This window comes from Dioscorea cayenensis, chromosome 8 (genome assembly GCF_009730915.1).
Source record: "Dioscorea cayenensis subsp. rotundata cultivar TDr96_F1 chromosome 8, TDr96_F1_v2_PseudoChromosome.rev07_lg8_w22 25.fasta, whole genome shotgun sequence".
NCBI classification, from domain to species: domain Eukaryota; kingdom Viridiplantae; phylum Streptophyta; class Magnoliopsida; order Dioscoreales; family Dioscoreaceae; genus Dioscorea; species Dioscorea cayenensis.
The window spans coordinates 21636622-21660294 of NC_052478.1; the positions used below are offsets into that span (position 1 = coordinate 21636622).

The 23673-nt window shown below is 32.5% G+C and overlaps 3 protein-coding genes across 3 annotated transcripts; 2 read left to right on the forward strand and 1 right to left on the reverse strand.

Annotated features, from left to right (window-relative positions):
* The first annotated feature begins 833 nt into the window (after positions 1–833).
* Positions 834–4504, forward strand: LOC120266360 (cytochrome c biogenesis protein CCS1, chloroplastic). Its single transcript, XM_039273987.1, has 8 exons — positions 834–1292; positions 2291–2510; positions 2589–2700; positions 2874–3146; positions 3234–3499; positions 3579–3735; positions 3814–3897; positions 3987–4504. Exons 1-8 carry the CDS (start codon positions 926–928, stop codon positions 4122–4124), a joined length of 1617 nt encoding a protein of 538 aa, XP_039129921.1. The 5' UTR covers positions 834–925; the 3' UTR covers positions 4125–4504.
* A 4087-nt stretch (positions 4505–8591) lies between these two features.
* Positions 8592–11308, forward strand: LOC120266463 (protein DETOXIFICATION 33-like). The gene is made up of 8 exons (XM_039274092.1): positions 8592–8979; positions 9297–9838; positions 9922–10008; positions 10095–10151; positions 10226–10464; positions 10553–10671; positions 10767–10853; positions 10932–11308. Exons 1-8 carry the CDS (start codon positions 8776–8778, stop codon positions 10995–10997), a joined length of 1401 nt encoding a protein of 466 aa, XP_039130026.1. The 5' UTR covers positions 8592–8775; the 3' UTR covers positions 10998–11308.
* Positions 11309–21694: 10386 nt separating this feature from the next.
* Positions 21695–23421, reverse strand: LOC120267715 (type IV inositol polyphosphate 5-phosphatase 11-like). The gene is made up of 8 exons (XM_039275392.1): positions 23306–23421; positions 23065–23209; positions 22850–22980; positions 22700–22776; positions 22489–22614; positions 22226–22413; positions 22003–22140; positions 21695–21923 (listed from the first exon to the last, which is right to left on the reverse strand). The coding sequence occupies exons 1-8, from the start codon at positions 23335–23337 to the stop codon at positions 21765–21767; spliced, it is 996 nt and encodes a 331-aa protein (XP_039131326.1). The 5' UTR covers positions 23338–23421; the 3' UTR covers positions 21695–21764.
* Between the last annotated feature and the right edge of the window lie 252 nt (positions 23422–23673).

Here is a 23673-nt window from a genome sequence, read left to right on the forward strand (position 1 = left end):
TGTGACATACTATAATCGCAAAACCAATTTAATACATAAAGAACGCTTAAAATATGCCACAAGAAGTTGTATATTTATTTAGTATTTTTTTCGTAGATAATCAAAATGGTCCATGTTTCTATTTCCTTTTTGACATAGAGACATGTGGTTTGTTCAGTCACACCCAGTGAGTTGTTTATTTATTAATTCTTACAATATATTTTTATCTTTATTATTATTAACCATAACAACCCCTACTAAAGTCCATCCAACCCCAACTAAACATGTACTATTTTACAAATAAATTAATGAAACCACTTCTCATCCTCCTCAATAAATTACTAAAGATCAATCTTAAGACAGTGTTTTTAATGCCAAAAACTTGAAATAATTTTTGTTGAGGCATAAAAAAACTTTCTTTTGTACTATTATATTATATATATATATAGATGGTATGCAGATGAAAAGGTAAAAAAAATGGAGGCAAAACAATACATTTCTTCCATAAATTATTATTATTATTATAAAATATGGATAAATCATATATTAAGGACATGCAATACAGGCGTGGAGTTAATATTTTAATGCATTTGACCTTATATTATGTATAAGATAAGGTTTTAACTTGGTTTTAGTAGGAGTTAAATATTGAATATCTTGTGCCACTAGATCAAGCGGATGCTAACCGAATTTCAATTTTATCAGCTTTATAATCGTAAACATATATATATATATATATATATTGGCATGAACATATGAAATTATGAGTTTTTGTAGGGGTATTTATGAAAAAGTCCTCGTATTTATTTATTTATTTATCAACAGTACAATTATCCAAAGAGAGAAAAGAGCAAACCAAGAAGATATTTTTCATGTCCTCCAAAGTCCACACTCTCATCACTGACAAAGCTCTGAGCATTGAGCTTCATCTTCTTCTCAGCCATTGATGTCTCTTCTCCTAAACCCCATCAGAACACTCTCAATCTCACCATTGTTGCCATCCTCCAAAGCTCACCTCTTTCTCAGTCCCAATTCCAAGCTCAGAAGCTTCCAAAGCACCAAAAATGAAGCCTTGCCAAGCAAAACTAAGAAAAAAATTGTTCTTTTTGATGTAGCTCCTCCAGTTTCAGAGGATGATAATGGCATTGTGGAGAATGGAAGGGTTTCAGAGGGACAGAGGAAGCTTGGTGGAGTTCCTCCTCCTCCTCCTTTGGGTTTTCTCAGAAAGGGGCTTAAGAGAGTTTTGGCTGCTCTTTCTAACTTGCCTTTGGCTATTGGGGAGATGTTCACCATTGCTTCCCTCATGGCTTTGGGTATGCTTTCTGATTCTTGTTTTTCATTTTCTTTGAATTATTTTCTTTGATTTTGAGGCATTTTGATTTGCAACACTGTTATTTTGTTTCATAGGATTCATAAAAGGGGGATTTTTTGTGCTTGTTAGTGATATGTTTTGCTATAATTGAAGTAGATTAACATATGTATGTTATATTGCTGCAATGAAATCCGGTATTTTAGTGCTTATTGATCCTGTGTTTTGCTATAATAGAAGTTGCTTAACATTGTCTATGTTTCATTTCTGCAATGAAATGAGATATTTAAGTGCTTGTTGATGCTGTGTTTTTGCTATAATTGAAGTTGCTTTAACATTGTCTATTTTGCATTTCTGCAATGAAATGAGATATTTTAGTGCTTATTGATGCTGTGTTTGCTACAGTTAAAGTTGCTTAGCATTAACTATGTTGCATTTCTACAATGAAAGCAAATATTTTTGTGCTTATATATTGATGTTCTGTCTTGCTATAATTGAAGTAGATTAACATTATCTATGCTGCATTTCTACTATGAAAGGAGATAGTTTAGTGGTTATTGATGAAATATTTTGCTATAATTGTAGTGTATTAGCATTATATATGTTGCATCCCTACAATGAAAGCAGATCTTTTAGTGTTTATTGTAGCTAAGATTTGCTATAATTGAAGGAGTTTAACATTATATATGCTTCATTTCTGCAATGAAAGGAGATACGCCAGTGTTTATTGATGTTATGTTTTGCTATAATTGAAGTAGATTAATATTATCTATGTTGCATTTCTACAATAAAAGGAAATAATTATTGCTTATATATTGATATGATGTTATGTTTTGGTGTAACTGAAGTAGATTAAAATTATCTATGCTACATCTATATATGTATATACATTGTTAAATGTTTCTCATCCCTGAACGAGCAAAAATTTTGTACTAAGATTTTTATGAAGTCAGTGCCTGACCAATGTTTCTGTTTTTTTTTTCCTCGCTTTAAACTTCAAAGCCACTGTAATTGATCAAGGGGAGGCACCTGACTACTACTTCAAGAAATATCCAGAAGAAAATCCTGTGTTTGGATTTTTTACTTGGAGATTGATTCTTACTCTTGGATTTGACCATATGTTCACCTCTCCTGTTTTTCTCGGCATGTTGGTTCTTCTTGCAGCATCACTCATGGCCTGTACATACACAACCCAGATCCCCATGGTCAAAGTTGCCAGAAGGTCTAATGTTTCTATACATTGCATGCCATTAACACTTAGTTGAATTTTATACTTAACCAAAAGAAATCCTACATGCAGATGGTCGTTTATGCACTCATCAGAGACTATTCGCAAATTGGAATTTTTTGACTCACTGCCACAAGCATCCATCCAGGACTTGGGTGTCATTTTAATGGGGTCTGGTTTTGAGGTAAACAAGAATCAATTTTTTATGTATCATTCAGCACATAACATCAATATATAAGTACTGTGCCACATAAAGAAAATAGCATTTACCTATCTGAAGAAATGGGCAATGTTTATAGTTGTGATATTTTTCTTATCGATCAATTTTCTTTTTATTTACACTTTTGGGTGTGATAGGTGTTCGTAAAAGGGCCATGTTTATATGCCTTCAAGGGTCTAGCAGGACGGTTTGCTCCCATTGGCGTGCACATAGCAATGCTTTTGATCATGGCCGGAGGGACTCTTAGTTCAACTGGTAGCTTTCGAGGCTCTGTTGATGTTCCTCAAGGGTTAAATTTTGTCATCGGAGATGTGATGAAACCAAATGGATTTCTTTCTACTCCAAGTGAAGCTTTTGACACAGAAGTTCATGTTAATAAATTCTTTATGGATTACTATGATAGCGGAGAGGTAATCCTCTTGCATTTCAATGCATTATAAGTTCCATCTTAATACTTCTCATTCTTTTCGTAAGCTGAACAATAATTTCATATTCAGGTCTCACAATTCCACAGCGATCTTTCGCTGTTTAGCCTTGACGGGAAAGAACTAATGAGAAAAACAATTAGTGTTAATGATCCTCTAAGATATAAAGGCATCACAATCTATCAAACTGATTGGGGTTTCTCGGCACTTCAAGTCTCAAAGGACGGTGAAGGCCCATACAATCTTCCGGTGGCGCCTTTACAGATAAATGGTGACAAGAAACTTTATGGCACATTTCTTCCAGTTGGAAATACAGATTCGCCTAATGTGAAGGGAATGTATGGTCCTTTACTTTATATCTCTACATGTGATCGATATCTTTTTATATCTAATATATCTAATGTTTTGAGCTGTCAGATCGATGCTTGCACGAGATCTGCAATCTATTGTCTTGTATGACCAAGAGGGGAAGTTTGTGGGAGTGCGTCGACCCAGCTCAAAACTACCTATTGACATTGATGGCATGAGTATAGTTATAGAAGATGCAATTGGTAGTACTGGTCTCGATTTGAAGGTGAGAACACTGATCATTCTTTTTCATTGCATTAAACTATACTGCTGATTTGTATACTGTTTTATTCTCTTGCCACAGACTGATCCTGGCGTACCTGTCGTCTATGCTGGTTTCGGTGCTCTTATGCTCACTACTTGCATCAGCTTTTTATCTCATTCACAGGTACTAAATTTTCTAATTCCTCGCAACAACTCAATAAGCTTTATATATATATAAATATAAATACACATGCACATTATCGATTTATATAGATATGGGCGTTGCAAGACGGAACAACAGTGGTGGTCGGTGGAAAGACTAATCGAGCGAAGCTTGAATTTCCAGAAGAGATGAATGATTTGCTTGATAAAGTACCTGAACTTGTGAATGCTGACGATAATACTGCTTGATCATTACTTGGTTACACATTCTACATTTTCGATACACCCTTTGAGAATTGGTATACAAATTTTGAAGGATGACTGTAAAGTGGAGCATACGTATACAGCAGCTAGCTCATGTTGAAATTACTGGAAAGATCACAATGCTCTACAATGGATAGAGGTTTTTCAGAAAAAAAAAATGTTGGATTGGAATGAAGATTCAGAAGATTATCATCATGACCATGAGTTGTAAATTGCAATCCTAGCTGTATGATAATGTATAGGACTGGGTATACATTTGGTTGATCATGGATATTTTTAAGCATTTTTTTGTAGAGCAGAGTGTTAAAAATTTAACGTACAACTTTAAAGAAAGCAAAACATTATTTTATTCTTTGTTGTTTCAATGGTGCTATTTACAAGAATGGTAAATTATGGATTGCCATTTTATAGTCCAGTGATATTTATTTTATTTTGAAAAATAACGTTCATCGCTTAAGTTTGAAAACAAAGATACAATAGTGGTAGAAGATCTTTGGCCGAGGCGTGTGTACTTGTAATCCATATATTGTGCAACTAGTGAAGGCACATGGCTGAACATTTATTTATATAAAAAAAAAGTTAATTATGAATCTATTTCCGGTTGTATGCACACTTGTTTCATTTGTAAAAAAAAATCATGGATCCATAGTTTACATGTGCTTTTTTTGCATCTAAAAATTAACTCCATTATAGATTATTAAAATATAATATATATTAAGTATTAATTAGTATTAATATAGGATTTCAATGAGAATTTGTTTTTTAAATAAAAAAAATTTCTGGTGTTCTTGAATCTCAACCGTTTATGTTTGTAAGCTTGCCAATGCTCATTCATGATGAGCAAGATAAGAAACAAGGCTAAGCTATATGACTATTGGTGTATTTATATGATGTTTAGCCCTGCTTTGAGATTCGGATCCTTATGAGATAATGTACTTGAGAATAAAGTACATATCTGCAGATATGTCTGATAATGGTCCATTTAACCTTTAAAATATTTCCATTTTTTTATATAATGAAAATCCAAAAGCATTCCTTGTACACTCTCGGTTGACCAATATATCTGATATAAAATATAATTATTAAAAATGAGGAAAAAGTGTTTTATAACTTTAAAATTTTATACTTCGATAATTTTAGAGTCGTTAATTTTAAACATTAAACAAAATCAATAAATTTTACATAACCAAATGTCTTGCATTTTCTTGTTTGTAAAAACAAAAAACTGATAAAAAATGTTATATATATATAATAGAGCACTCATCATTTACGGACATTCATATCAACCATTAGATTTCAATTTAATGATTATGCATTATACAATAAATAACATCACTGTATTTATAAATAATAGTATATTAAAAAATAGCCCTATTTTTACTAGACTTATAAAAACAAAAAAAAGATAATAAATTTTAATTTGTACTTATTGCAGCAACTTAATTGTTACTATGTTTAACTACAGTTGTTCTACAAGTAACATATTCTATATATAAAACAATATAATATAATATAACAAAACTGAGCACTAGAGGCATATGTTTGTATATAATATATTATAATAAAAAATAATCATTATATTATTATTATTTTAATTTTTATTCTCCTTTCCCAATGACACAAATGCACACAACCTTTGCTATGTTGACTTAAGAATGATTCACTTTTGAGTTTTGATGATCACTTTTTACATATCATTTGTATTTTTTGTTAATCAATGTTTGTTTGTTTTTTCAAAAAAAAAAAAATGTTTGGTTTTCACTTTGAATTTTTTTTCACTTTCGGTGGATTGTTTTTTTTTTCTCATACTTTTCATTTATTTATTATTGATGCTACTCATTTCTTGTCACTTTTATCTGTCATCTATTTACATGTTCACACTACTTTCATTGATATAATTTTTCTAAAAATTTTCATTATATAAATATTTTCACTTTAGTTAGTCATATTTGATGTGAGCAAATTAGTCATTCAATAGATTTGGCAGTCTCTTTCAAATCAAAATAATTTTAAAAACACTTCATATTATAATATAATAATATGATTTGAATATAAACGTAAAGTAAGTTCTCTTAAACAGTAAAACAACCCAAATAAAATAAAATAAAATAATAATAATAATAATAGTAATAATAATAATAATTGGTAATTGCTTAAAATCCTTTGAAGATTTTCTTTATAGATATTTGACCATAACAAATTAGGGTATTCCCAAAGTGATCGACATTACTTTTCAGTATCTCTGATATAAAAAACTGATGTTGATATGGGAATAACTGTCAGTTTTTAAGTGGAAACATATAATATTAAACGGAAAGATCAAATATTAAATGAAAAAATAAATATTAAATAAAAATATAACATATTAAGTGAAAATTTATGTGGTTACACACTAACACATAAATACGTAATATTAAACACAAATAATAATTATTAAACGGGAAGTAAATATTGTAAGATAGAATAAATTGACGGAATGAGTTACAGGAGAAAAAAAAATATACTGAAAAAGAAAAGGTTGTCTGGAAAATTCAAATATTTGAGGGTTGTTTGAGAAGTTTTAAAACTTTAAAGTAATTTTTCCTAATAATAAACCATCACATGCAAATAAACAAATAAAAAAAAGGAGAAATAAATATTGGAAAACAATGATTGATATGCCAAGAGATAAATGATGGAAGTCTTGTACTACCAAAGATGCATGGTTGGTCATGATAGGAACTAATGAAATTATTATTTTTTAAAGCGTCTAGTTGGAGATGCACCATCATGATGTTCATTAACAAACAAAAAAAGAGTCCTTACATTCATCCTTAGTCAAAGATATAGACTACCAACCTTCTCATAAGTCCATATATATATATATATATATATATATGCTACTTACTATGATAATGATAATAATACCAATATTATTCCCATAAATTTGCCACCTCTCAAACATGCACTTATATATGGCTTCCACGTTTCATCTTCTTGTCCATACCTAATCCATGCATGCATGTCTTTCATGTTTTTGACTTTACGATTTTTCAAAAATAATAAGTTCGAAATTAATTGAGATAAAATATTAAAAACTATATAAAAAAAAAATTTAGACATCTTTTAAATAAAATTTAACTCAAAATTATATATTTAAACGATCCAAATCTTTACTGTTTGAACTAACCACTGTGGTTTCATACTTTTTTTTTATTTATATAATTTTTATAATATATTTGTTTATATTTGCTTATACTTGTCAATGAATGAAATACAGTGAAATTACTTGTGATTTTTAAAATATTATTGACCACTAAAATAATTTTGATGTTTTAATTGGGTTGAAATGCATGATTGTTTTACTCTTAAGTTTCATTAAAAAAATAAAAAAAAAATTTGCATAGATCCAAAATAAAAAATGAAAAGAGTTGTTTTAGCTCAAATGAAAACATCATGCAATGTATAGGTCCAAAATTCAGTTTGAATTAAAAATTATAACCATTGGATCCAATCAGATACCATGATAGTCTTTTAATTATCCCACAATATGGCCTTCCAATGTGAATGGTACTCACAAAATTTGGAATTTTCTTTCATAAAAATGTTAGGTGCACCTTACTAATCAATTTAATAATTAAAATTTTAAGAATTAGTGCAGACATATGTTTGTCATAAGTCAAACTCAAGATTTTTCTTGTTTTAGGAATGCATAATTAGTTAATTATAGATATAAAAAAGAAATTAATAGCTGTTGAAGATAGAGATGCTCTGTTATTATTAAATTATTTTAAATTTAAGCTCCAGTTAGTTGATATTTGGTGTGTAAATCTATTGTCAAAGTCAAATATCTAATTTAAAAAATCATTATTTATGATTACATTCCAACTTACTCAATTATGTTTTTCATGTTAGTAAATTTAATTTAAAAATTGAGATCCATCATCTAAATTTAGTCAATTGAGAAAAACTAATATAAGGGCATATATTATGTTGTCACATAGAATTTATTCAACAACAAAATATATAATTATTATTATCATTGATAAAATTAGTCAATAATGATAATTATCGTTTATTATTTTGAGCTTCAGTTGTCATGTATATAAAAAAAAATTTTTTAAAAAAAAGTCTTTCTTGGTTAGCTTGCAATACCTAACTCGGTTGGTTGGGTAAATAAAAAAGACAAAATACATCCATCTATACATACATAATATATATGTACCGATGAGCATGTTATATATATATATATATTTTTGAATAAAGGCGACAATGTCCGGAGCAGGGGACGAACAGCGTGAGGAGGCGAGTCTCTCCAGCCGAGCAGTGCCTCAGCATGCGAGATGGGGATCGAGCTGGGAGGCCGCGCCGATATTCAGTGAGCAACACCCTATGAAGGCACGATCTGCAATGGATCAAATTTTCGTTGGCTATATATATATATATATATATATAGTGTGAGAGAGAGAGAGAGAGAGAGAGATTGGGTATTATTGTTGCTTTCAAGGAGGCTGCTTTTGATTGGAATTTCCGTGTATAGGATGTTGGTGAGTTAAGGTAAGCAGAGTTTGCCTTAGTTTTCTGAGCTCACAAATATAGTACAATTCCGAGAGAGAGAGAGAAAGAAGAAGAAGAAGAAGAAGAAGAAGAAGAAGAGATGGGGATGCAAAGCATGGTAACAAAGGGTTGGGGTGAGTCTAAGAAGACATGGCACATAGCAGGGCCAGCAATATTAACAGGAGTATTCCAGTTCTCCCTAAGTTTTGTCACTGTTGCCTTTGTTGGTCATATTGGTGAAGTTGAGCTTGCTGCTGTTTCTGTTGTTCAGAATGTCATTGAAGGTTTTGCTTTTGGTGTCCTGGTAAATCTCTTCTCTTGTTTGTTCTTATTCTTGTTCTTATTTTTTCTCATGAACAAGTTGTGAAGAATATATTCTATTCTGATGATGCTTGTTTTTAAATCTATTTATTTTTTAATATGTGGAGCATAATCAAAGCCATGTGAGTTTGGTATTGGTTCTTCTCACTTCCACCCTAATTACAGAGAATGTTTTCAATTCTAACTATTTCTGTAGATTAGACATGTGTCAAAATATTCTTTTTTTGTTCTTGTTTTCAATTCTCAAAATTTCTGCAGATTGAACATGTATTGCTTTTTTATTTTTCATGGGTTTTGTAGTTAGGAATGGGAAGTGCATTGGAAACATTGTGTGGACAAGCAGTTGGAGCTGGACAATTAAACATGCTAGGAATTTACATGCAAAGATCATGGGTCATAACCGGAGTCACTGCATTAATTCTCACACCATTCTATGTATTCACATCACCAATTTTAAAGCTTCTTCGTCAGTCCGAGAACATTTCGGTTACAGCCGGAAAGTATGCTTTATGGGTTATCCCTCAATTGTTCGCATATGCGATGAATTTTCCATTGCAGAAGTTTTACCAAGCTCAGAGTAAGGTCTGGGTCATGACAATGATCGCTGGTGTAGTCCTGGCTATACATGCTCTGTTGAACTGGATTTTTGTGACGAAACTGGATTATGGTTTGGGGGGTGCAGCAATTGTTGGAAATATTTCTTGGTGGCTTATCAATTTGGCTCAAATGGTGTATTTGATGTCAGGTTTCTTCCCCGAATCATGGACCGGTTTTTCTTGGCTCGCATTCACATCTCTTTCTGGATTTATAAAGCTTTCACTTGCATCAGCTGTCATGCTATGGTCTGAAATTTCAATCTTTGGTTGTTAAAGTTAGTCCAAATTGGCAACTGCATTTATGTCTTGATTGATTGATTTGTTTGCAGTTTGGAGTTGTGGTATTATACGGCAGTAATCATTCTTGTGGGTTGCTTGAAAAATCCAGAGGTTGCTCTTAGTGCTATTTCAATATGGTAAGAGCTTAAGATTTCTGAATAAATATGGAATTGAATTGAATCTTAATGTGGGTATCTAATCAGTCATGCTTCTAAATCAACAGTATGAACTACCAGCTTTGGACATTGATGATTGCTCTGGGTTTTACTGTTGCAGTAAGGTAGAAAAAATCATCAAAATAAATTCCCTATTCTTTGTTGATTGCTCGAAAATCTGATTCATAGTTGATTACAGTGTGCGAGTATCGAATGAACTGGGAGCAGGACATCCAAAAGCAGCCAAGTTTGCTGTTATAGTGTCAGTTGCAACTTCGTCTTTTCTCGGGCTCATTTTCATGGCTGTAGCTCTCATTGCTCGAAAGCAGTTTCCCAAATTTTTCAGTGACCAACCCGATGTTATAAGGGAGACATCCAAGCTCGGTTATCTTCTAGGTGTTACAATGCTTATCAACAGCATTCAACCTGTTCTCTCAGGTAATCCTTGAGATGAAAAAAAAAAGAGAAAACATGCTGAATTTCATGGGTAATTGAAATCTAATCGGTTGTCCATTCCATTGAACAGGTGTTGCAATAGGGGCAGGGTGGCAATCTTTAGTTGCATTTATAAATATTGGGTGTTATTACTTGCTTGGATTGCCGGTTGGAGCTGTTCTTGGCTTCAAGCTGAAGCTCAATGCAATGGTAAGACACCTTAATAAGCATAGCTAGATTACAGTAAACTAAATGCCGTTGCTATTAGTAATGATCAACTGAATTATTTTTTAATCACAATGCAGGGAATTTGGTTAGGCATGTTGGTAGGATCTATATTGCAGACCATAATCCTGTTATGCATTACATTCAAGACACAATGGCAGAAAGAGGTAATCCAGTCTTTAATTGAAAAGACTTCTGAATATTCTTCAAATATGTGAATGAGGATTAAAAATGAAATCGTGCAGGCCTTGCAAGCCGAGGAACGCATCAAGACATGGGGAGGAGCAATAGAGCCTCGGTCAAGTCCATGATATTCAAAACACAAACTTCTTTCCATTTAGGTTCAGCATACAACGACAAAAAAGCTTGGATAGAAGAGTTGAATGTGTTTGTTTTCCTCTGACCTTGTTCTTTTGTATCATTGTAATTTCCGGTTATACACAGTATAAATATATGCAATACCGACTCATTAAAAGTTTGATTTAAAGATCCAAATTTAATGAAAAAAAAAATAATACAATGCGTAATGGCAAGCATACAACCAGGCATGGTTTACTTTCAAACAGAGATGATCTTTTACTGGTTTATGGTCAGAGCTGTTTATGTAATCAATGGATTTGTAGGAACAGAACTGCATCTATGACAGAATTTCTCTTGACTTTGAACAAGATTGTTTCAGTCCATGATGGTACTCTAATCTGAAAGAAAATAAAAACACGATGACGTCAAGCTTAGAATTAATTGAAGTGGAAACTCTGTTTTATATACCTTGTAACTTATGTCATAGTTGCTACTTCCTACATTATACTTGTATGTGAGCTTTAATTAACTACGAAATCCCTTCGCAATAACCATTGAATACTTCTCCTCTTTCGGCTTCTTGTAGCAATTGATCTTTGTCAACGAAGAGTTGAGATTGTTCATCGTATGTACTTATGTTTTAGAAGAGAAAATGCAGTAAAGTTCTTTGATAAATTTTTCAGCTTATGAACTTGCACTTTGAAGGTTTATTGTGTATCAAAGTTCTTGCAGGTTGTGTGCTAACATCTTTTAACAGACAACTGAGGCCACCATATGCTCATGAGCAGCAAAATTTATTTTCATTAGAGATTTACCAAACTCTTGAAGTTGTATGGCTAGAGATGAAAACAAAAGTTTTACCCGAAAGATGGCAAGATATATGATAATTACAAATATATTGTCAGAAATACAGAGTCTTTTAATCTCACCTTTGATATATGATGCTGAAGATTTGGCCCAATAGATAGATAGGTGCAGAGATTGCATGGTGACTTCTCCCAATTGACTAGATAATTACAAAGTAGATGAATTATTAGTTGATTGTTTGAATCAAAAGATCTTGACAGAACTGCATTCTAATTTTTTTTATTTTTTATTTTTTGAGTGAGCAAATGCATAATGGAATTTATAGATTGAAGATTAACGGTATATCTATTTTGTTTGATATAACTGATTTTGAGAATAAGTTTTAGAATTTGAAAATTAAAAAAATTGTTTGAGTGAAAGTATTTTTAACACAAATCTTAAAAAAAAAAGCTCTTTTGAAAAAAGCTTTTAAACACAGATTTCAAAAATAAAAAATAGAAAAATTGTTTGAATCAATTATTTTTTATAACTGATATTGGTTCATGTTTTTACAATAATTTAATAATTATATGATTTAAATAAACTAATATAACAATATATCTTATAAAAATAACATAAATAAACCTCATGAAGATATTATAATATATATTTTTAATATTTAATAATATTTACATAAATAGTTCAAACTTAAGTTCAATGTTTAACATTACTATAGCCTAACCACATTCAGTTTGTAATATAATCGCAATGCCTTGACGATATTGTCTTGAAAGCTTGTATGAAGGCATTAATTTTAGAATTGAAAATCGAGTCATCCAATTGTCATCTTGAAGACAAATGTCTAAAATTCAAAAGCTATCGGTATCCTTTTGCTTATCAATTGTTACATCATCTGATCATCTTGAATAATGAATATGATATCTTTCATTATGGTAAGATGGTAAAAACCCTCCGGTGCAAGGATATATTGAGTTTTACAAGATAATATGATCCCAAAAAATACCCTTCATAGTATTGAGATTGTTTTTATATTTAATTATTTATATTTTTTAGATTTAAAAATTTTAAAAAATTTTAAATTTTTAAATTTGTTCTCTACTTTTCATTTAGTTGTTCTTGGTTTTTTATTTTGAAAAACACTTGGTTGTTTTTAATTTTTTTTCAAACAATTTAGAAAAAATATATTATCAAACAAGTTTTTTAAATTTTTTTCTCTCAATAACTGACAACTGTTTTAAAAAACAACTATAAAAATTAAAAAAATGAGTGAACTTAAGGCTCACACTATTCATCTCACACTATTCATTGAATCCATCGGGTCTGGGCTTCGACTGAACTTAAGGCTCTATCTTTTTGGGCTAGACAGCCCAACGATGTGGGTGATATATATATATATATATATATAGCTCGGAATAAGAGAGAAATTAAAAGAACTGAATAAAGTCAAACTCTTCTGTAGCAGTAATGCTATTGCTATTAGTTAGCATTTTCCACGATATATTAGTCATTGCTGGTTTTACTAAAAAAAAAAGAAAAAGAAAACCCTAGGGAAATCATAATCTCAAACCTAACTTGTAGCATACATAGTTTTTTATAGAGCCAAATGGTTGATATATTGTATATATAAAAAAAAACCATATATAGAGGACCGATAATTTAGGGATGTCCCTAGATTTTAAATCTAAGGACGCCCATAATTATCATAAACAGAGCAAAATGCGTTCGACGGTGCCATATAATAATCGTAAATAAATAAATAAATAAATATATATATATATATAGTATTTATATAAATATATAAACAAACATCTGTTAGATAATGATCCAAAGACTATAAGTAAAACGTCCCTAAAAAATAATAGGCATCTCTAAATTACCATTTCCCTTTATATAACTATATATATATATATATATATATATATTTTGAAAGACTTGCTTACCATAAAGGTTGACTCAAAGAAAAAGAACTCATAAAAACAAAATGTTAGAATAAGAGTCTTATTGTTGCTTTTAAAATGATTTGATTTGATTGGTATTTCTTCGTGTATCATATTACTAAGGAAAATTTTCAGAAAAAAAAAATTTTGTAGTCTCCAATATTATGAAATTACAACAGAGAAATTTTTTTATTTTCAAACTATGTGGTTTTCTTAGCTAAAAAAACCCCATTATCGATGTTAATTCTTCGTTATTTATAGGGTAAATTCATCAATTTAATTAAAAATCTCCCACGTGGCATAAAAAGAACATAATTTGGTTTGGTTTCTGTAATTTTAATTTAATTTTATTTTTTTAATAAAATTTTGGGAAGGATTAATAGAAAGTTATATATATATATATATATATATATATATATATATATATATATATATATATATATATATATATATATATATATATATATATATATATATGGACCAACCTTCAAATGAAATGACGATTTTGACCTTACTAAATAACAAAAAGTTAACACCATTAACATTTTATTTGTTAGCTTGCAAAACCACATAGTTAAAAAAAAACCTCTCTTTTGTCCCTATTTTGTAAAAGTAAAAACTACAATTGTTTTTTTAAAAAAAATTTCTAATACTAAATAGGACATGCATACAAAACAAAAAGAGAGGTGGAATGGGCAATCCGGATCCTTAAACAGGAAAACATCAACATTAGGAGCGTCTTCATGGACTGTGCAGAGGCCAAGCAAGCAATTATGCATCTAGATATACAATACAATTGGAGAATCCTGGAGGTCATTAGCAATGTCAACCATTTGATGGAGCAAGCTGGGATTCAGTCGCTGGGTGTCAATGTGTAGTTGTTGATTTTCCCGAGAGAGAGGGTTACCTTAAGGGATGTGTGAGATGACTTGTCATCTAAAAATCCTTATTAGACTCAATTACCACCTGATCACTCATCTCTACAAATAATGATCCCAATTTCAAATTAGCAATACCCACAAATAACCACCATTATTTAAAATTCACACTATCCACAAATAACCACCCCAATTTCAAATTCACCCTATCCACATCTACCCACCGTAATTTTAGATTTACCCAATCCAATTTCTCTCACTCCATCTTCCATGACAACTTCTTTGCCCTCCATTTTAGCCCCAAATTTGGTCACTCATCCATCATGCAACAACTATCATTGTTCACCAACTGTGGCCAACCCAGCTTCCGCAGACTCGCTCCCTCTTTCCCTTACCACCATGCTGGCATCTCTAACTCCTCATCATCCACCTTACACAGAGAGAGACTTGTGACTCTGGCGAACTTTGATGAATGTTGTCACAACATATTTGAATGGATTACTTGAAAGCATGGATTGCCTTGAAGGAAGGTTGGTCTCCTCCTATTCTAGTTGATGAAGAAAAGATCAAGACCATAAAGAAGGGATTTATTGAGTTAATGTATGTGTTAGTGATGCGGATGATCATGTGTTGTTGTTAGGGAGATTAGGGGCTCGGAGTGGGCTTGAGTTGTGGGTTCCAGAGTGTTCATTTGAGTTATTTTATTTTATTTTTATTTTTATTTTTAATTATTATTTGGGGATGGGATTTATTTGAGGATTTATTTGGGTTAGAGAGAAGTGATCTGTGAGGCTGGAGGGAACTGCCTGTGGGAACTGCGTGCTCTGAGTGGACCCACAGGAGATGATTTTTAAGTAAAGCATTAGTATGGGGGGAGGGGGAAAGGTTGGAGATAAAGTGGTTCTATCTTCTCAAGCAATACAATGCTTCTTGTGTTAAGTGTTAGTCCTTTGGATTTGTAATGAAATGATTATCTCAATGGGATGACTTAATCTACACCATTGGTTTACCACCCCCAATCCGAAACCCTCTATAAAAAAGCAGGTAGGGTTTTGAGTTCCACCGTGGTGATGTCTGGAGACTGGAGATGATGATGATCATCATCATGGCTCAGGGTTGGAGTCTTGCGTGACTGTTGGTGATGATCAATTAGTTTCATAGTGAAGGTGATTAAAGTCTTTGAGTTTTCCATGGTTAGTAGGTCTTCTTTGGGACTTTTTATTTATTTTATTTGGCCATGGGATTTTTTTTTTAAGAGGGGTGGGTTTATTGAGTTAATGTATGTAGTGATGGGGATGATGATGTGTTGTGAGAAGATCGAGGTGGAGGGGATGAGTACTGTTTGGGTGAACAGTGAAAGGAGATGAGTGTATGTTGTTTGGGTTGGGGACTTTTGGTGGTGGTTTCTACTTTCTAGTTGTTGATTATACAGTACTAATAGGCTTTTGGTGTTAATTATGTATGTTGCTGAACTGAATGTTGGGAGGAACTGATTTAATAAAGAATTTTGATTGAAATTTTCCTTATTTAAAGAATGAAATAGATGTTAAAGACTGAAATTTAATGTCAACCTGTAGATGAGTAGTACTACAGGAAAATGCCCTGTACCAGGTCAAACTATGGGTTCAGCCTCCAAATTCGCTCTACATGGGTACTTCTACACTTTGTGTTCAGATGTATCGATCACTCTATGTATTCATTATATGCACTTATTCTTCGTGCTAATAATGCAAGCATCAATCAACCTCTTTACCCCCATCTCTTTGTGTAGCTAATTCAGAAAGGCATCAATATCACCGTTGTTTGTCCTAGGCCAATCGCCATGAAGCCACTGTTTAAGGGAACTAATTCTGCACAGGTATCTACTCTTTTGCCTTTCTCTCAACTCCCTGGTCAAGAAATTTTAATTTAGTATGGCCATTGATAATACATTAATAGTTCACCGAGTATCATAAGTAGAAATTGTAATTCAAAATTATTAATTCTTCAACTCTTGTTATCATCATATTCCTAGCATAAGTTACAGTGGATAATTATTCTTAACTGAATATTTCATTGTAGAAATCTGTGCTAACAGAACGATGTGTCCATATAATCAAATTCAGCGGGGTAAATGGCATTAAAAATCTTTTCTTTTAAAAATTTATAATTTTGGGTATCTATTTATCAAATTCAGCCAACCAAATTGGTCAGAAAAACTGAAAACTGAATTAACTGATGTTAATGTGTTTGATTTGGTCAAATTGATTGGTTACGGGTGAAGCTTCATTCTAAAACTAAGTGTATTTGAGTGACAAATTATGCAAAGAAACTATGCAGGAAACGATTTCATTGAAGATCGAAAAATAAAGTACTAGGCATTACTGGTCCATATAAAGTCACAAATTTATATTACACACTATATTGTCCCATGATGTAGTTTTGGTGGTCCAAATTATGCTTGTATCCTTCTGGATTCCTTCTAAATTGTTTAATATGGAAACCATTGTTTTGTCCCAGTCATTGTTCAAGATTTATTTTACACACTATTGTTTTCTGGTTACATATCCGGCCCAAGGGATGCTTTCTTCACAAAGGGGTGGAATACTATGGCCGACAAATTAGCAGAAAAGGGAAAAGATCTCCACATCTTTCACTGTTTCATTAAGGCAAGGAGAAGCCTAATTGGCTTATAAACAACTGTTACAGTTTTGGCTTTGTCTTTGATTAGTGTTGTAGTTAGTGTATAGCTGTTGTGCAGCTCAGTTATAAAAAACAAACAAACAAAACAAAACAAAAAGAGAGTTGTCTTATGTTTTTAGTGCATACAAATAGTGTTATTCACAGACAGACAGAGGCGAAGAAAGAAGAAAAAGGAGAAGAAATGGATGGAAATCCTGCCAACAAAATTTTGGGATGACACTAAGAAGACTTGGTGCAGTGATATTGGTAGAAGTCTTCTAGCTCTCCCTAGGTTTTCTTACTGCTGCATTTCTTAGTAAACTGGCAAAGTCAGTTTCTCTTGTCTAGAATGTTTTTAAAGGTTTTTTCTCTTGATGTCTTAGTAAATCACTTCTATTATTTGTTCTTGTTCTTATTTTTTTTTTTTTCAGAATTCTATTTCTTTATTATTTTATCTCTTTATTTTTAAATGGTCAAAAAGTTCAAATATTTTCAGGCCGACTTAAGCATAATTCAATGGGATAACCTAAGCACAATCCAAAAATTGATTCTACCACCGAAGCGCATGAGCTAGATCATGGGCTTGATATTTTTGGAGTTTAGTTTGGCCCGACGAGATCTAAAGTATTCATTTATTGCGCAGTTAGACTGACAGACAGACAAAAAAGAACATTTTGGTTATGGTCTAAAAATATGTTGCATGGTTTATCCCTCAATTGTTTTACAAAGCTCAGAGTAAGGTCTGGGTTATGATGGTGATAATTGAACTTGCATACGATTTGGGGGGTGCAACAATTGTTAGAAATATTTCTTGATGGCTTATCAATTTGGTGCAAATGTGGTATTTAGTGTATGTTTTTTTTCCGAATCATGGACTGGCTTTTCTTAGCTCACGTTCACATCCTTATTGGATTTTTGAAGTTCTCACCCATCAACAGTTATGTTAAAATCCGAAATTTCATTCATTTAATTATTAAAGCTGTTAATTGCTTTTGTGTCTTGAGTAATAATTTCTTTGATTGTAGTTTGGAAATATGGTATTTTACAGCAGTGATCATTCAAAATTTGCCTTAGTCTTCGGTGCTCACAAATATTGCTACATAGACAGACAGACACATAAATGGAAAAAAAAAAAGAAAAGAAAAGGGGGACAAGGAGATGGAAGCCGTCGTGTTTTAGATTAATTTTTCAGTGACCAACAAGATGTCATTATGAAAACATCAAAGCTTGGTTATCTTCTAGGTGTTACAGTGTTTATCCATAGCAGTTAGCATGTTCTCTCAGGTAATCATCACCAAGAAGGAAGAAAGAGAAACTATACTGAATTTCATGAGTAACTGAAATTTAATCAGTTGCTCTTTTCGTCAAGCATGGCATGTGTTGCAATAGGAGCAAGGTAGCTATCTTTGGTTGCATTTACAAATAACTGGTGTTATTATTTCCTTGCATCGCCAATTGGAGCTGTTCTTGACTTCAAGACAAAACAGTAAACCAAAGTAATACTATAAAAAGCATGGCTAGAATACAATAAACCAAAGTAATACTCAAATGAATTAGACCATAATCTTGTTGTGTTGCATTCAAGACAAAACAACAGAAAAAAGGCAATCTGGTCTTTAATTGAAAAGACGAACTTCTGAATATTCTTCAAATATGTTGCATGAGAATTAAAAATGGAATCATGTAGGCTATGCAAGCTGAAAAGCGCATCAAGATATGAGGAGTAGCAATAGAGCCTTGATCAAGTCAATGATATTCAAAGCAAAAACTTCTCGGCATTTAGGTTCAATATATAACGACAAAAATGCTTGATCTAAATTATTCATTTGCTACGCAAATAGACTGACCGACAGACAAAAAAGATCATTTTGGTTATGGTCTAAAAGTGGGTAAATTTTTTAGTGAGTCACTAAACTTTGGCTCATTTTCACTTTGATCACTGAATTTCAATTTGTATCAATTTAATCACTCAATTTTAATTTGATTTCAACCGGTAATAAATCAAGGATTTCAACCCCCAATTGATTACATGGCTGTCTAAAAATCTAGGTCAGTCCTCTTATTGACACATTATTAAGTCTATTAGAGATGTCCACGTCATCGAAAAACAGCCACATCATTCATTTGGAGGTTGAAATATCTTGATTTACTACGAAGTGAAATGAAATTAAAGTTGAGTGACCAAATTGATATAAATTGAAGTTCAGTGATCAAAGTGAAAATGAGCCAAAGTTTAGTGACTTACTAAAAAATTTACCCTCTAAAAGTATGTTGCATGGTTTATCACTCAATCGTTCACATACGCATTGAATTTCCCATTGTAGAAGTTTTACAAAGCTCAAAGTAAGGTATGGTGATAGTTGAACTTGTGTAGGGCTGTAAATGAGCCGAGCCGAGCTGAGCTTTGCCTTGTTCAAGTTTGGCTCATTACTATTTAATCGAGCTTGAACTCGAGCCGAGCTTTCTTCGAGCTTCATTTTTTATGTTCAAGCTTGGCTCGTTACTATTTTAACCGAGCTCGAGCTCTAATCGAGCTTCTTTCGAGCTTCATACTCGAGCTCAACTTGTTAAGAAAATTCGAAGCTTAGACTTAGCTAGCTAACTTGATTAAGGCTTGACCATTTTTTTTATATTTTATTTTTTTATTTAGTAAACTTATTTAATGAATCATTATCAAGTGTGACTCAACTCGATTTGAGTTTGATTATATTAATGATTGTTACAAATAAAATTGCAAATGATACTATAAACGAGCTTTTAATTATACAATAAACGAGTTCTTCACAAGATTTAATGAGCCGAGTTTGGTGGTGTTCAAGCTTGGCTCGTTTATCTTATGAGCTCATTTAACTTAATGAACTAGTTGACCTGAGTTTTTAATGAGCTTAGCCTTCGAATAGTAGTTTATAGCCCTATATGTGTAACTCAAATTAAAAACAATGACATAGTCATATATACACCTTAATATACATATACATATATATAATGTAATATATATATATATATATATAAACGAGCTCACAATCGAGCTTATAAACGAGCTTGTTCATGAGCTTGGTCACGAGCTGTGTTCGCGAGCCAAAACGAGCCGAGCTTTTGGCTGCTCAAGCTTGGCTTGTTTATTAATCGAGCTTGAAAATGATGTTCAAGCTTGGCTCGTTTACAATATGAGCTAAACACGAACGAGCCTTTATCCAGCCGAACACCGAGCTACTCACGAACGGCTCGGCTCAAATACACCCCTAAACTTGCGTACAATTTGGAGGGTGCGGCAATTGTTAGAAATATTTCTTAATGGCTTATCAATTTGGTGCAAATGTGGTATTTGGTGTAGGTTTTTTTTCCCTGAATCATGGACCAGCTTTTCTTAGCTCGTGTTCATATCTTTACTGGATTTCTGAATTTCTCGCTCATCAACAATTATGGTAAAATCCGAAATTTCATTCATTTAATTGTGAAAGCTCTTAATTATTTTTGTGTCATTATTAATGATTCCTTTGATTGTAGTTTGGAAATATAATATTTTACAACAGTAATCATTCGATAGTTTTTCTAAGTCTTCAGTGCTCACAAATAGTGCTACACAGACAGACAGACAAATAGGCATACAGACACATAAAGCGAGGAGGAGAAGGAGATGGAAGCCATCGTGTTTTAGATTAATTCTTCAGTGACCAACAAAATGTTATTATGAAAACATCAAATCTCGGTTATCTTCTAGGTGCTGCAATGTTTATCAACAGCAGTCAGTCATCACCGAAAAGAAAGAGAAACCATACTGAATTTCATGAGTAACTAAAATTTAATCAATTGCTCTTTTGGTCAAGCATGACATGTGTTGCGGTAGGAGCAAGGTGGCTATCTTTGGTTGCATTTACAAATAACTGGTGTTATTACTTCATCGCATCACCAATTGAAGCTGTTCTTGACTTCAAACGAAAGCTCAATGCGATGGCAAGTAACTATAATAAGCATGGCTAGATTACAGTAAACCAAAGTAATCCTCAAATGAATTATCTCTTAATCACAATGCAGGGAATTTGGTTAGGCATGCTGATAGGATCTTTACTGCAGACAATAATCATGTTGTGCATTACATTCAAGACAAAACAGCAGGAAAAAGGCAATCTGGTCTTTAATTGAAAAGACGAACTTCTGAATATTCTTCAAATATGTTGCATGAGAATTAAAAATGAAATCATGTAGGCTATGCGAGCCGAAAAGTGCATCAAGACATGAGGAGCAATAGAGCCTCGATCAAGTCCATGATATTCAAAGCAAAAACTTCTCGGCATTTAGGTTCGGTATATAACGACAAAAATGCTTGGATAGCAGAGTTGAATGTGTTTTGTTTTTCTCTAACCTTGTTCTTTTGTATCATTGTAATTTCCATTTTTACATAGTATAAATATATGCAATACTGACTTATCAAAAGTTCAGAACAAAGATTCAAATTTGACGGAAAAAAATACAATGTGTGTTGTCAAGCATACAATTAGGCATGGTTTACTTTCAAACAGAGATGAGCTTTTACTGGTTTATGGTCAGAGCTCTTTATACAATCGATGGATTCGTAGGAATGCAGGACTGCATCAATGCCGGAATTACTTTCAACTTTGAACAAGATTCTATCAGTCCATGATGGTACTCTAATCTGAAAGAACATAAAAACACAATGAAGTGAATCTTAGAATTAATCGAAGCTCATGAAGTGGAAACTCTGTTTTATATACCTTGTAACTTGTGTCATAGTGGCTACTTCCTACATTATACTTGTATGTGGGCTTGAACGACAAAGTCCCTTCGCAATAACCATTAAATACTTCTCCTCTTTCAGCTTCTTGTAGCAGTTGGTCTTTTTCAATCAGGAGCTGAGATTGTTCATCATATATACTTATGTTTTAGAAGAGAAAATGCAGTAAAATTCTTCAATAAATTTTCAGCTTATGGACTTACACTTTGAAGGTTTTTGTGTATCAAATTTCTTGCAGGTTGTGTGCTGATATCTTTTAACCGATAATTGAGGTCGCCGAGCCAAACACTGACATGGGATGGTCTTGAAGATGGATTATCATCTTTTGAGAAGAGAGAATGAGATATGTGCTTGCATTGTGAGTTTCTTTCGTCCACCTTATGCTCATGAGCTGCAATATTTATTTTCAATTGAGATTTACCAAACTCCTTAAGTTTTATGACTAGAGATGAAACAAAAGTTTTACCTGAAAGATGGCAAGATATAAAGACCATACGAATCCCACTGAAGTTTAAGTATATCGCTACTGCTCCCTTCTTTCTTCCTATCAAACCTCCACATCCTCCGACTGCCTGTGTGTCTACTCTTAACTCTTTGTTTGCAAAAAACAAGTTTATTGATCAGCAATGAATCGATTTCAAATATATTTTCAGAAATTCCGAATGTTTTAATCTCACCTTTGATATATGATTTTGAAGATTTGGCTCCAAAGATAAATAGCTGCAGTGATTGCATGGTGGATTCTCCCAGGAGACTAGATACTCACAAATTAGATGAACTATTAGTTGATTGTCTGCATTCTAATTGTTTGTTTCAAGAATTTATACCTGTGAGTTTCTGCTAATGATTCTTCTAACAGCCCTGCAACGTTATGTTTTGGAGCTTCCTGAAATCCAATTGCCAGTAAATCGAACTTCCGGTCTTTGCTAACAAGCTCCTTCAGATCCTTTGGTGAGAACTGAATTGCAGAAAACACTTCAGATTAGGACAATGTATCGGTGTTAGAATCATACAAAAACAAAGAAATCAAAAGTTAGCAAACCTTGCCATTCATGTTCCATGTCACTACACAAACACACAAAACTGAACCCGTCGAGAACTCACATTCCTTCTCAACATGCACAGTTTTTATGCCTTCGTGAGTATGGTCTTCGGTTCCGATCAAACTATGCGTATTGTATTGATTCCTGAACACATTAAGTAAACAAAGAATACACAGTTAGTACAGTCATGAAAATGTTTTCATCCTCGCATTAAAGATTACCAAAGATTGTACACAATACCTGAAGGCATTAAAACTGCTGCAATTGCCCATGTTTCTGTGATTACTCCTCTCATGTGATAGATCTTTTGAAGGTGAGAAGGTCGGGAAATATTCATAGTCATATGAAACTTGTTTTCTTATTGAAGCAACCACACTGTCTTCTCTTCATCTTCATTTTTCTTTTCAGGACCACATTGGCCTCAAAGCTCTAAATTTGGTGGACAGATGGAAGAATCTCATTGGATTTTTAAGAAGCAAAGATGCTCTTGTAGTTTTCATAATTGCCAACTAGTTGGACTTTTCTACTTCATTGTAAGATCACAAATTGGTGGTCTAAATTTTCAGGCATGAATGTGCAATATATCTGAAATTTGTTCCTTTTTGACT

Bases quoted from the DNA above. Each gene is read 5' to 3' on its own strand.
- LOC120266360 (XM_039273987.1), top strand. From the start codon at position 926: ATGTCTCTTCTCCTAAACCCCATCAGAACACTCTCAATCTCACCATTG. The intron at 2,701-2,873 runs GTAAACAAGAAT...TGGGTGTGATAG, and splicing joins TAATGGGGTCTGGTTTTGAG to GTGTTCGTAAAAGGGCCATG. The intron at 3,736-3,813 runs GTGAGAACACTG...CTCTTGCCACAG, and splicing joins GTACTGGTCTCGATTTGAAG to ACTGATCCTGGCGTACCTGT.
- LOC120266463 (XM_039274092.1), top strand. From the start codon at position 8,776: ATGGGGATGCAAAGCATGGTAACAAAGGGTTGGGGTGAGTCTAAGAAG. The intron at 10,152-10,225 runs GTAGAAAAAATC...AGTTGATTACAG, and splicing joins GGTTTTACTGTTGCAGTAAG to TGTGCGAGTATCGAATGAAC. The intron at 10,854-10,931 runs GTAATCCAGTCT...GAAATCGTGCAG, and splicing joins AGACACAATGGCAGAAAGAG to GCCTTGCAAGCCGAGGAACG.
- LOC120267715 (XM_039275392.1), bottom strand. From the start codon at position 23,337: ATGGGCAATTGCAGCAGTTTTAATGCCTTCAG. The intron at 22,414-22,488 runs GTAAAACTTTTG...TAAATATTGCAG, and splicing joins TATATCTTGCCATCTTTCAG to CTCATGAGCATAAGGTGGAC. The intron at 22,141-22,225 runs GTAAGTCCATAA...GAACAATCTCAG, and splicing joins TACACAAAAACCTTCAAAGT to CTCCTGATTGAAAAAGACCA.